Here is a 12,605-nt window from a genome sequence, read left to right as displayed (position 1 = left end):
AAAGAGTTAAGCCCTCTGTGCCTAGTATGTTTCGTCAGGAAAATTGCATCCGATCTAACCAGGAATGGAGTGCACCCCATCGAGGCAAATGTGTTTCACTGACATGATGCAAACACCCGCTCCGCGGGTGAGGAAACGCCACATATGTATGTATTTCGCACCCAAGTGCAATTTGGGCGGTGTTCGGGCAGCTGTTCCTATGGGGCATCGTACCCTGAGGCATTCCTCAAGCATGCCAGTTGGGTGCCCTACTTGGCGAGCCAGCGTTCACCAGAAATTCACAAAGGACAGTATTGATTGCCAATAGTGATATGGGATAAAGAAGTAAAACATAAAAAGCAGGTAGGATGATAGCATAGCAGGACATGAAAATTAGGACTGAGATTCCCGCTTCTCTTTATTCGTTACCTATCAAGCATTCCTCTCGCTCACAGTGTCTTCTTTTCATTTTTTTTTCTCATTTCACTTTTATTCGTCCTTTTATTGCCACAGGAAATAGAACCCTGGCTTTGCCCTCTTTCTCGATTCACGGCTCCCACCGCTAGAAGAAAGGCTGAAGGAGCTTAATCAGTATCATAGCAAGCCCCAAAGTTAATTTAAAGCCTGATGATAGACGCAAAGAAGAATGTCTAGGTAAATGGTTGAGAAGTTAATCGGGTATGTACTGTTTGGTAAAGCTCGTGTTACGGGAAGCTGCTGGCTGGTCAGACTCGTTAGGTGCAGGAAATGGGAGGACCAGAGACAAAAGAACAAGATGATTGGCCGGCGTATCGGAGAATAAATAACCAGCATCCCTAGACACCCAGTCAGAAGAGCTGTCATTTTGTTTGGACTTCGTATGTTGAGGAGAGGCGTGTAATGGGGACAGGGGAGATGAGGTGCAATGGCGCTGACCTCATGAGTTGTTAAAATAAATGAAGGAAGAAAAGGTCAGAAACACATCTGAAGACTCGGGGGGTGTTTGATACTTCTCAAGCCCATAACTCTGTTCCCCCCTCTTCCCCCCCCCCCTCTTCCCTCGAAACCACCTAGAAGTTATTTAGATGGGAAATGAGGTCCATCTAATTCAAAAAAAGAAAAGGATTCCATGTCCTAGTAGTGGACAGGAAACTATATTCCTTTCCGAACTGTCCAAAGAAAAACAATCCGCCAAGGCAGAGAGAGGATTTCGTTGAGGATGCGCCCTCCACATTCCACCTCCACCTCTCCCAATCACCCATACAAGTGAATCATGGGCCAGGAAGCCTAGATCAACGGGGTGTTTTCATTTCGCCACTGATGAAACCGTAATAATCAAACCCAAGGCTGCCAGTACAAAAGGCGGTAGGGGAATTTCCTCCCGATCCATGAATGGCTTGATGCAGCTACCCGTGTAGTTCTTCAGGCACAGACTCCTCATCTAAGAGACAGCTGCGAAAGGACGAAAAGTGGTAAGAGAGCCGCTAAGGATAGAAGAAACCCTAGGCGAAATAAAAATGTCTTTTCTTTTTCTTTTTCCTTTTTTTTTTTTTTCCTTTTTTTTTTTAAGAAAATGAATGGGCTACCTTAGTCCCAGCGGTTATGACACCACTCTATTCCCTCTCCTTTCTGCAGGCAAAACAGTGAGAATTACCGGCCAAGGTTGTCAGGAGAACGGAGGCTTGTTGTCCTATGGCCTGGCCCTACATGGAGTAGATGGAGGCTTCAATCGAGACGTTTTGACCGAGATGTTTTGGCGGGTACGGCAGCCTATAGTGACAAATGTGTCAAATGGGTTTTTTTGATGTTTTCCACTGTAATTACCTAATTCCACTTACATACACTGATAGGAATTTATGCTAGGAAGCAATACACCTTGGATTCTCTAAGTACAGTACATTTTAAAACAGTGAATTTACATCATTGTAGATATCATTGCTAGATATCATTATTAGAAATCCATCTTCATATAACCACTAGATATCATCATGAATACCATCATTAAGTATAATAAGCTAGTACTATGATAACTAAATTATTCATAGCAAAAAGTCAACATAATCATTTGTTGAATGATTGTGCTTATGAAGTTATGATGATGTGTATATATATTTATATATATCCATGGATCTGTTGTGGTCCGGTCCACAGCAGATATGACCACCCAACCCATCATCTATACACTGCAACTACTTAGCATAGTGTGGAAACTATATATATATATGTATTAACAATGATATCTATCACTTGTATCTAATGATGATATCTAGCGATGATATCTAGCGATGATATCTACAATGATGCAAATTCACTGTTTTAAAATGTGCAGTGATGTGGTTCCCCACTATACTGCGGCTGGCGGTTGCAGTGTATCAGTGGTGGGTTCAGTGACGGCCACACCACCACACCCATGGGTATATATATCACTATGAGCACAACCATTTAACTATTCTCAATTACAAATAGAATGAATATGATTGATGTGTGTACATTGTAACACTAGTATAAAAAACCTATTTGACACATTTGTCACTATTAGGCTGCCGTAGCGGGTCAAGAAAAATTAGCCGACTGCCCTTTGGCTCCAGTTGTCCTCACCATAATTTTAGACAAGCAACAAAAAAAAAAAAAAAAAAGAAAAGAAAAGAAAAGAAAGAAATGAGAGAAAGAAAGAAAGAAATGAGAGAAAGAAAGAAAGAAATAATAAAAGAATTATGCAAGACAATTCAAAGCTGCGTGTGGTTGCTGTTGATAGAACTAACTAACAACTGACCGCGGTCTTGAAGTTGCGCAGAAACAAACTTCATTTTAACCCAATGCGGAAATATTCATAATAACTAGACGCGCGACCACACCAAACGAATCCAGTTCAACTCCATCAGGTTGGAGAATGACATTAACCTGTAGAATATTTACACAGTTCCTCCAACCAACTTAATCCTGCTCCTCCTCAAAATGACTATCAACGGAGAAATGGCGGTTCCCGCTCCTTATCGCTAAGCATGTATGTAGCTGCCCGCCTTCGTCGGAACCCCAAACCCGCCAGCTTTCTCATACCCGCTGCCTTACGCTCTCTTATCAACGGAGTTCTGGTTGTGTTTATTTATGTACAGTACATGTAGAGAACAATCCCTAGGTATACCTTCCACCGCATTATTTGTATCTGCAATATATATATGTAGGGAAAGAGTATCACTACACATGCGAAAACATCAATGGCAACGAGCATGGTTACTTTAGACAATCTTATAATCCATGGTAGCCAACATAGCCAAAATATCAAGCAGATGAGAAAAAGTATTGTTTCATTAGAAATAGGACACGAAAAGAAGCTAAAGAACACCTGAAAATAAATAAATACAAAATGGAGGTATACAGAAGCTGAAAACAAGCGAAAACAAACAATAATAATAATAATAAAAGGGGGGTTGGAAATTACAGAGTAGAAATTACAGCTCTACGGCAGCCACACGAAAACGGGATGACCATAGCTTCTTAGCCATTTGGTTCATCCCACTTAATCAATATCAGAAAACTCCTCACTCGAACCAACATCAAAATCATCCTCTTCATCGCTATCATCATCAATCGTATACCTAGGCTTCTTCGCTACTGCTGCTGCCCGACGCATTGGACGACCCCCAGCCGCACGTGCTGGTACTGGAGCAACCACTTCGTCTTCCGAATCATCCACATCAAAATCATCATGTCTCTCCTTTCCCTTTCCCTTTGCAGCTGGCACGGGTGAGTCGAGGATGTCATTGGCCATGGCGTCGATGTCATCGTCGTCATCGCCATCAGACAGCGCATCAGTTAATTTCTGCGACTTAGCTTTCTTCGCAGCATAAGCTTTCGCCGCGGGCGAAAGAACACTTTTCTTTGCTGGGGCGGCAGCTGCAGCTTTGGGTTTGGTAACAGCTTTTTTAGTGGTAGCAGCTGTCTTAGTTGCTTTCGGAGCTGGTTTCTGAGACGTAGCGCTGGGTTTTGCTCTGGAAGCCGCTGCAGACTTTGAAGTGGCAACCGCATCCGAATCGCTCTCTTGGCCCTGTCCTTCATCACTGGAGAATTTAGTGTCTTTAGGCTTCACCAGAAGTGACCTCCTTGGAGAATTCTGAGGGATCAGTTTCGAGTAGTCCGTTTCATCAGGATCGAAGAGGTCAGTACTGGTGGCTTTGGGGTGTTTTGACGATGGCGTTGTCGTCGGTTTAACCCCGGAACTAGTACCTGGACGTGAGAGTTCGGAAAAAAGAGCTCGAGACTCGGATGATAGGTCGGCAGTATGGCCAATACCTTTCACCATCTGGCTGACGTCTCCAAGTAAGTCTTCACCATCGTCGCTGTCAGATCCGCTTGAATTGTCGAACGTGATCGGTTTCCGATTCACTTTCGCTTGACGGGCCGGCCTTCTCGACGTGATTTCTATATCTGAAGCATCATTATTCAACGGAATCTTCTTAGGCGGAGGGGCCGCCTTTGTACTTTTCTTTTCCGACAAAGCTGTAGGCTTAGATCCTTCAAAATCACTTCCATGCGTGGCAGCTGGCTTCCCTGGCTTCCCTGGCTTCCCGGGTTTGCCGGACTTTGAGACTTGTGTTTTTGCCTTCTTCGGAGGGCCAGCCACAGGTTGAATAGCATCGGACTCGCTCGGTCCATCAATAGTCATACCCGCGTCCATATCCATCGGATAAGCGAGATTCGGTGAAGCCGTTCGGGAGATTTCTTTGATTGCCGGCTCAAACTCGTCAAAATCACTCAATCCGTCAAGTTCTATAGGCTTTGCCGGCTTAGAAGAAGCAGCTCTTGGCTTCCTAGTTGGGAGAATTTCTGGTTCGAAATCATCTTCATCGTCCAAATCACTCGCGCCATCCGCACCACCAACACTTTTGTTACTGTTCGGTTTAGGCTTCGAAGGGACACTGTTAAGATAGTTAAGAAGACCCGCCTGCGGCTTTACGCGATTTATGGTTGTTGATTTGCCAGATTTTTTCGGTTTGAGCAGGCCGAAATCGCTATCGTCGTCATCGGCGGCCTTGCGTTTCTTACCGCCCTTGGTAGCGGCAGTCTTGAGCTTCGTAGAAACGCGACGGGCACTTTTCGTACGCTTTGTTTGCTGACGTTCTTCCTCTTCGAGCTGGAATTTCCACTCCGCGAGGAAATCGTCAAGATCAGCAGTCCATATATCTTCCTTGGATAGCTTGATAAGGGTATCGATCTCGGTTTCCTTATCTCCAATTTGACGACGTAGCTTTTCCACTCTTTCCTTGGTCAAAGACCACAATGGCATCCCAAGCAAGTAGTCATAAGAATTAGCTGCAATCTCCGTATCCTCACCATCATCGTCCTCATCCTCCTCCACAACGGGTGCGTTTTCGCCCTTTGCGGCGGCGTCCGAAACCTTAGCAAAAGGTTTGAACCCTTTCTCCTTCAACTCCCGTACCAGCTGTGCCTTGGGCTTTTTCGAAATGACAAACTTCCCATCGATAATCATTTGAACAAACCGAGCCTGGTTGGTCATTTTCTCTAAATCTTTCTGCATTTGGGAAAGTTGATGCTGCTTCCGCTTCTCATACAGTTTAAGCCTAACAGAAAAGAATTCTCGAAGTATCTCTTCAACCGATTCGTACTTGGTAATTCGACCCTCAGGATCAAACGCAACAAGATTCGAGGTGGCGATGGTCTTCGTTAGTTTGAACTTCTCTTCTAGACCTTCAGCGATTGCCTTTTTCGCGTACTTCTCGTCCAACTGAATTATAAAGTGGACTTTGGTGTGGGTATTGTAGTCCTTGTAGTCTTTGATGAACGATGGAACTTTCTCCGCCTTGATAATTTCCTCGAGCCGGTCTTTGAAGTCCTGCGTCCAGGAACGAATGGGTAGCTCGGTAATTTCAACTTCATTGTCTCCAATTTGCGAAATTCGCCCACTAAATTTGTATCGTTCGCCACCCATCGAGACGACCTCACCAGTAAAACCTCGAAACCAAGGTTCCATAGGGACAAGCGGTTCACCAGCCATGAGACGTTTTAGATTCGCAACTATTTCCTCAGGATTGTAGTTCGGAATGGAAGTGCTCCAACCTGTTCCAATTCCCTCAGCGCCGTTGATTAAAATCATAGGCACAACGGGGAAGTAAATCTCGGGTTCGATGACCTGGCCATCATCGACGTTGTATGTCAATAGAGGTTCATCGGCCTCGTGGAATATCCGTCTCGCGAATGGCGAAAGTCGGGTGTAGATATAACGGGGGCTAGCAGCATCAGATCCACCTTGTAAACGGGAACCGAAGTTTCCACTAGGCTCCAGGCAGTTGATATTGTTGGATCCCACAAAATTCTGAGCAAGGCCGATAATGGTTTGCTGCAGTGACTGCTCTCCGTGCTGATACGCAGTCATGCCAAGAACGTAACCACTAAGTTCAGCTACTTTCACATCCTTTTTAACATTGCGCTTGAAGCAGGTATAGAGAACTTTGCGTTGGCCAGGTTTCAACCCGTCGACGACAGAAGGGATGGATCGTATGTTGTCAGCCATACTGAAAAGGATGAGTTCCTTGTTGACGAAATCAGTATAAGTGATCTCGTCAGTCGTATGGTCTAGGAAGGTGCCAGGTTTAAACTGACGGAGCCACTCTTTTCGCTCGTCGGCTTTTTTCTTGGAAAATGCGAGATCTATGAGCTCCGCCTCATGATCCTGCATGACATGGAATTGCTTCAGATGTTTATCCAAGTCGCGGAAATAGATTTCGGCATCATCTGTAGAACTGGTACCTAAACCTTTGTAATATTTCTTTTCCCACCGTTTATCGTGACCATGAATCTCTTGCCATGTCTTATATTCTTGCATTGTGAAAAAGACTTTAGATATGGTTGGATTTTTCGGATCACCTTTCCACACTTTGACGATGGGTGTGATAAATTCAATCAAGAACTGCGGTATTTTAAGTAAACTTGGGAATGCAACTTGGAAGAAGTTGATCAATAGGCCCTTGATATGGCTTCCATCGTGATCCTGATCCGTCATGATCATGAGATGTCCGTAGCGGAGGCCCTTGGTATCCGTATACTCTTTCTTGTGCTGTAGGCCAAGGAAATTTTTGATGTTCTGGATTTCCGCATTTTTAGATATCTGATCAACCGAGGCGTCCCGAACATTGAGCAACTTTCCTCGGAGAGGAAATACACCGAAAAGATCAGGGCCGACAATAGCTCGACCAGCCATAGCCAATCCCTTTGCAGAATCTCCTTCAGTCAAGATGAGAGTGCAGTGGTGTCCCTCTTTCGTTCCAGCCTTGTTAGCATCAGTTAATTTTGGGTTGTTCATACGTGATCGTCGATTGCCGTCCGTCTTCTTTAAGATTTGATCCGCTTTCTTCTCAGCGAAATGCAAGATATTTTCCATCACTTGGGTTTTCAGGATCTTCTTGAGGAATTCATCCGACAACACGCACTTGCTTCCAAACTGGCTCGGTTTTGTTGTCAATTGCTCTTTTGTTTGGGATGTAAATGCTGGATTGACAATCTGTGCGTTTACGAATACAAATATGTGATTCCGAATTTGGGCCGGTTTGAGGGTGGCGCCTGTCTTGTTCTTCTTTTTTACCGCATCCACAAGTTTGTTGCAAATCTGGTCGGCAACTGAATTGACATGGGATCCACCTGATGTTGTCGCAATAGAGTTAACAAAAGACACCTGCTGGAATGAGCCGTCGGACACAGCGAAGCCGATTTCCCATCGCGGGTCTGGGTTGTCAGTGATGATCTCAGATTTGTCTTTGGCGGCTTCCTCGCCACGTTCTTTTTTTATGGCGTTAGTATACATTTGCATATACTGTTTGAAATTGCGGATAGGAATACGCGATCCATTCAATTTCACGGTGACCTTGCAAGTTCCTGCCAAGTCATAAACTCGACGCTTAACCAACGCCTCGAAGTCGTCATCGATCCCGTCCATTCCGAACTTTTTGAAGTCTGGGGTGAAAGTAACCTTGGTGTAGTCATCGCCTTTGCAATCCGTTATTTTTGGCTTTCCCATCTTGGACATGTTGTCAGTCCATGTTTGCTTATATTTCTTTTTTAATTTAGAGTCCGCTGTTTCGAGTGTAAATTCTGTGCTGAAGATATTACAGAGCTTGGCACCATAACCATTTCGTCCACCAGTCACCTTTTGTTGGTTGTCATCGTAGTTGGACGAGCTAAGAAGGTGACCGAAAACCAGTTCAGGGATGTAGACTTTTTCTTTCTAAGAAAAAACATCTATTAGCAAAGGAGTAGTGGACTTGAGGCAATGGAGAACATGCGCACCGCGTGGATCTCAATGGGAATACCGCGACCATTGTTCCAGACACTTATTTGGCCAGATTCCCTGTCTAGAGTGACACGTATCTCGTCCATGTTTTTATCGCTGTGCTTATTATCGGCAGCATTGACCAGAATCTCATCGAATATTTTGTAGAGACCAGGCACGTATGAGACTACTCGAAATTCCATTGATCCAGATTGCATATTGTAAACCCACATCTGGTTAGTGGACCGTTCGATAGAGCCGATGTATGTGTCTGGCCGTTTGATGATATGTTCTAATTGGGTAAGCTAGGTAGATTGCGCAGTTAATATCACTCCCCCGCTGATGGGAAAGGTATCGATCAACGGCTTACTTTCTGGTACTTCTCACTGTTTTCCTTGGGTGCCGTAGCGCCATCCATTCCAAACGATTCATTTTCAACATTTTCTAGGGGTTTGTTAGGCGGCTTCTTGGAGCCCGCAGATTTTTTCGCCTTCGCAGCAGCATTTGGAGGTGTAGCTGAAAGTAGGGATGCGACATCGAGATCTCCGTCATCATCACCATCTGATATCTCATTTTCTGTGTCTACTTTCGCCTTCTTCTTGGAGGCGGTGGATTTGGGGGCAGCGGCTTTCGGTTTAGCGGCGGTTTTGGTCGTCTTTTTAGCAGGTGCTTTTGGTTTAGTAGAGGTAGCAGCTTTCTTGGGAACCTTGGCTTTGGATTTCTATAGGAACGAATGAGTTAGACACGCTAGCCAGAATCGATATTGGGGAGATCGGCCAGCAACTAAAAGTCAAAAGGGGACACGCACCGGCGCCTCTGGGACGAAATCAGAACTACCCCCATCGTCTTCAAAGACGGAGTCTATTGGGGAGTCCATCCGCAGCGGATGTAGTTGGAAGTTGAGCCTACAGACAGGTATCGGCGAGTGGAGGAAACAAACGAATGTGTGACGACAAAATCAGTGCGACAGAGACAGACGCAATGTCAAACACTCCTGGAGTATTAGGAGGCGTTGAAGAAGACGAGAGAAGAAACGAGCGTCGTGGTCGTGGTCGTGGTCGTGGTCGTGGTCGATGTCGATGTCGATGTCGACGTCCACATATGTATGGTGTTGGTGAAAGAAGGGGCAAAGGCGCGTTTGTTTGATGTTTGTTTGGACATCGCGATTTTCGCAGTGGGGTGTTGCTGGATCCGGCAACGGGAGTCTAGGCCCCTGCCGCTTTGGGCCACTTCTTGGCGGGTGACTCAGCAATGCTTGGCCCAACTAGGAAATTTGACAACACGACCAGTCCTCTTTGGCACTAGTGTGGAAAGTAGTGTCAACAAGCAGCCGACCAGATGCAGTAACTATATATACATCTGTACTGCGCAGATGCGATTTTCTACTTTCTCTCATTCCTTTCCTCAGCATTTGTAAAGCTGTATGTATCACTCAGTATATGGGATAGTAAAGTGACCAATGCCAACTTTAAGTATCTCTTGAATTGTATGTAGCCTCAATCAAAGCATACCAACACCACAAAATGTAAAAGGGATAGCATGGAAAATTAGCCAACAATGAGTGCATATTACAGTACAGTAATTGACAATAAAGTAGCTTCAATCAGTTAGCTATTTTTTAAAAGACGTTTTAAACCCCTACATCCTTGAAATCCAACATTGTGTTGAAGGTTTTCATGTTTATTTTGTGTATTCTTGCCGCGAGTCCCCCATGACATAGAATGTTATATCTATATTCTCAGTGTAGTAGTATTCAGCGCTCCGTATAGTTATTGACATTCGTAGGTTCTAAAAGTCTTTGCTATATGTTGCACTCATATACAAAATACAAGTTATGCCGTGATGAGAGTAGTCTGGTGGTGAGGTTGCGCTAACAACTGAAAACATATCCAGATAACTAGTGGATATATTTTTCCTAAGGTTTTAACATACAGATGCCTCAGCGCTTGATGTTGAGGGCTGAAGCCTACCACAGCGGTAGTAGGGGTGTAATAATAAGAATGTAGTAATCATTACAAAGTATGAATTTACCGAGGAAAATGATTTATGGATGCTTTTGTTCAGACTATATTTATCTTTTCGCTATCATCATGCGCTACGCCTTCCATGAGGCCCATTTCACGCTTGGATTTTCAGTGCAATGGTCGAGCGTATTATCACCTATTGACCGGCGTTGACAAAGTTCACAGGTGAGATTTGATTTTTAACGTATTTATTTTCCACAGCGGGGATATTCTTCTTACAAGCTCGGCTGGGGATTGATTCCTTAGGTGCCGATCAAAGGTGTTAGCAAATCGTAAGTTAGCTTTAGGAAATTCACGTTGATCTCTTCGGTCCGAACCACACTTTTGCACTGATTGAGTTAGCAATGAATATTTCCATCCGTTATCACTGAGCTCCTCGCCCGGTCGCGAGGCCCACTTGGCAGCTTCAGTCCGCTGCCTTGATCTGGCCAATATCCCGACGTAGATGGGTGAAATTTGCTGGCAAAGAAGTATGAGAACGTTGTCTCACTATGACCCAACCCAGTTCCATATATTCAAGGACGCGTATCTCTATTTTTTGATCAGCTGCTTTCAACATCATGATTTTAAATGTGTCATGGTTTTAACCGTGTTATTTACCCAGTTAAACCAGTGCATCATGCTCGCGTCAAACCCCCCAGGGCGCTGCGGTGGAACCTGCTGTGGAACTTGGCCGGAGCGGCTGATTCCATGCAGGGTCGCGCATGAATTTCGCACAGTACTGGTTGAGGGGTTTGGCAGTTAAAATATCGAATTGATGAACCGGGTTGCGGAAGGTTTGCGTTTTAATGACCAATTTGGGTCGTGTGATTTTGTGATAGTGAGCAATTGGTCTTATTTCCTATTTTTAAGGCTGTGTGGGCGTTGAGCTGGTAGCACCAATACGAGATTTTCCCTCCGATATCTCTTATAGGTACTCCGTACACGTAGTGGTCGACACGGTATCATTAGCGGCAGATATGACATTTGAATTGGACGGGAATGCTCTGAGTTGAGAGGTATATGAATGAAAAGAGAGAGTTGTGGTTGAGTTCACATTGATTCTTCAAGCATGTACGGAGTAATGTACGTACGGAGATGTAGAAATTTAACTGCTATGCAAATCCTTGCATACACTAATGGAGATCAGCATCAGAGCTCAAGTAATAAATTCTTCCCCTCATGGTTGGAGTCTTGAGGCTAGACACGAAATTTGCAGCCAAGTCCGGCAACCTCAAATCTTTGAGTGGTTGACCAACCAATATGCAACAGGTTTACCCATAAATTTTTAGTGTTTGCAGGACATTGGTCCTTAAGAGCTCGCTACGAATAGCTTTCATATGATTGTTTTTATTGGCTGTAACTGACCATCGATTTGAGATCCAAGTTCTCTTGACGTAGATCAAGCATATCGCAAGCTATGATGCCGCCTTGACTAATGTTCGAAAAACTATTCAAATCGGTTTGAGCTGGCCTGCACTTTAAAAGCCTATTCGGGAAACCATAGTAGTAATATAAGGCATAATATTACATTTACTGCATGGAGATTCCTTAAGACGCGGAAGACATGCACTTCAACAACGGCCCAAACTCAAGCCAAGCTTGTTTGGAACTGACGAGACTCGTAGGGTTCTGCCCGATAAGTTGGGTTAATGAAAAGAAAAGCAAAGCAGGCTGGGTTCGAGAATCCCATTTTTGGGTTTGATGCAGTGATAAACTGCAAGGATATGTTGGGTGGTGAGCTTGATTCTTTCTCCGCTCATTTCTTGGCCAAAATATGCCTGATTCGCTTGACTTCGCGTCGTATTGAAGTCAGCCATGCAATTATTAACGCAAAATGAATATGCACAATATGTCGATCCCGTTGAGCTACTACGAGAAGAGTCTATTCGGAGGTTGTGGGGTTGGTTTTTTGAGAGTAGCACAGGTGGCACCTGAGAGCACAAATTTCCGAAAGAACCTTTAAAAGGCATGTGTTGATTTTTTAGCCTCCCACAGGCCACGCCGTATACTCGTCCGGGAAAAGAGAGTTGCCATGATTTCCCCAGATCAATACGGGTTCGATAATCCCTCGGTTCGATGATCTCAATTCTGTCATTTGGGAAAATATCGTCAGGCTGATAACACTGTCGCTTCGTCCTTAACTTGAAGAGACCACACCTCATTGGCCCAGAGCGCAATACTCTCCCATAAGAATCCCACTGGTGAAAACTGATGACACCCAAGCATCCACAGTGCTTAAACAAGAAGGTAGCAATGGGGCCTATTTGCTAGGTTTTGGGGATTCCGCCATGCTCCGTTGTCCAACGGAGATCGTTAGTCTTGCGCTCGAGTTTATTTCCAGGCCATCGGGACTGGAGAGA

General features: G+C 44.6%; 1 protein-coding gene across 1 annotated transcript; it reads right to left on the bottom strand.

Annotated features, from left to right (window-relative positions):
• Positions 1-3,475: 3,475 nt before the first annotated feature.
• Positions 3,476-9,116, bottom strand: HCAG_08644 (DNA topoisomerase 2; the record flags this gene model as incomplete). The annotated part of the gene is made up of 4 exons (XM_001536273.1): positions 3,476-8,194; positions 8,257-8,544; positions 8,610-8,960; positions 9,048-9,116. 4 exons carry the CDS (start codon positions 9,114-9,116, stop codon positions 3,476-3,478), a joined length of 5,427 nt encoding a protein of 1,808 aa, XP_001536323.1.
• Between the last annotated feature and the right edge of the window lie 3,489 nt (positions 9,117-12,605).

This window comes from Histoplasma capsulatum, genomic scaffold (assembly GCF_000149585.1).
Source record: "Histoplasma capsulatum NAm1 scaffold_12 genomic scaffold, whole genome shotgun sequence".
Lineage (NCBI taxonomy): Eukaryota > Fungi > Ascomycota > Eurotiomycetes > Onygenales > Ajellomycetaceae > Histoplasma > Histoplasma mississippiense.
Note: the sequence above shows the minus strand (reverse complement) of the source record. Positions and strands in the feature narration are given on the sequence as shown.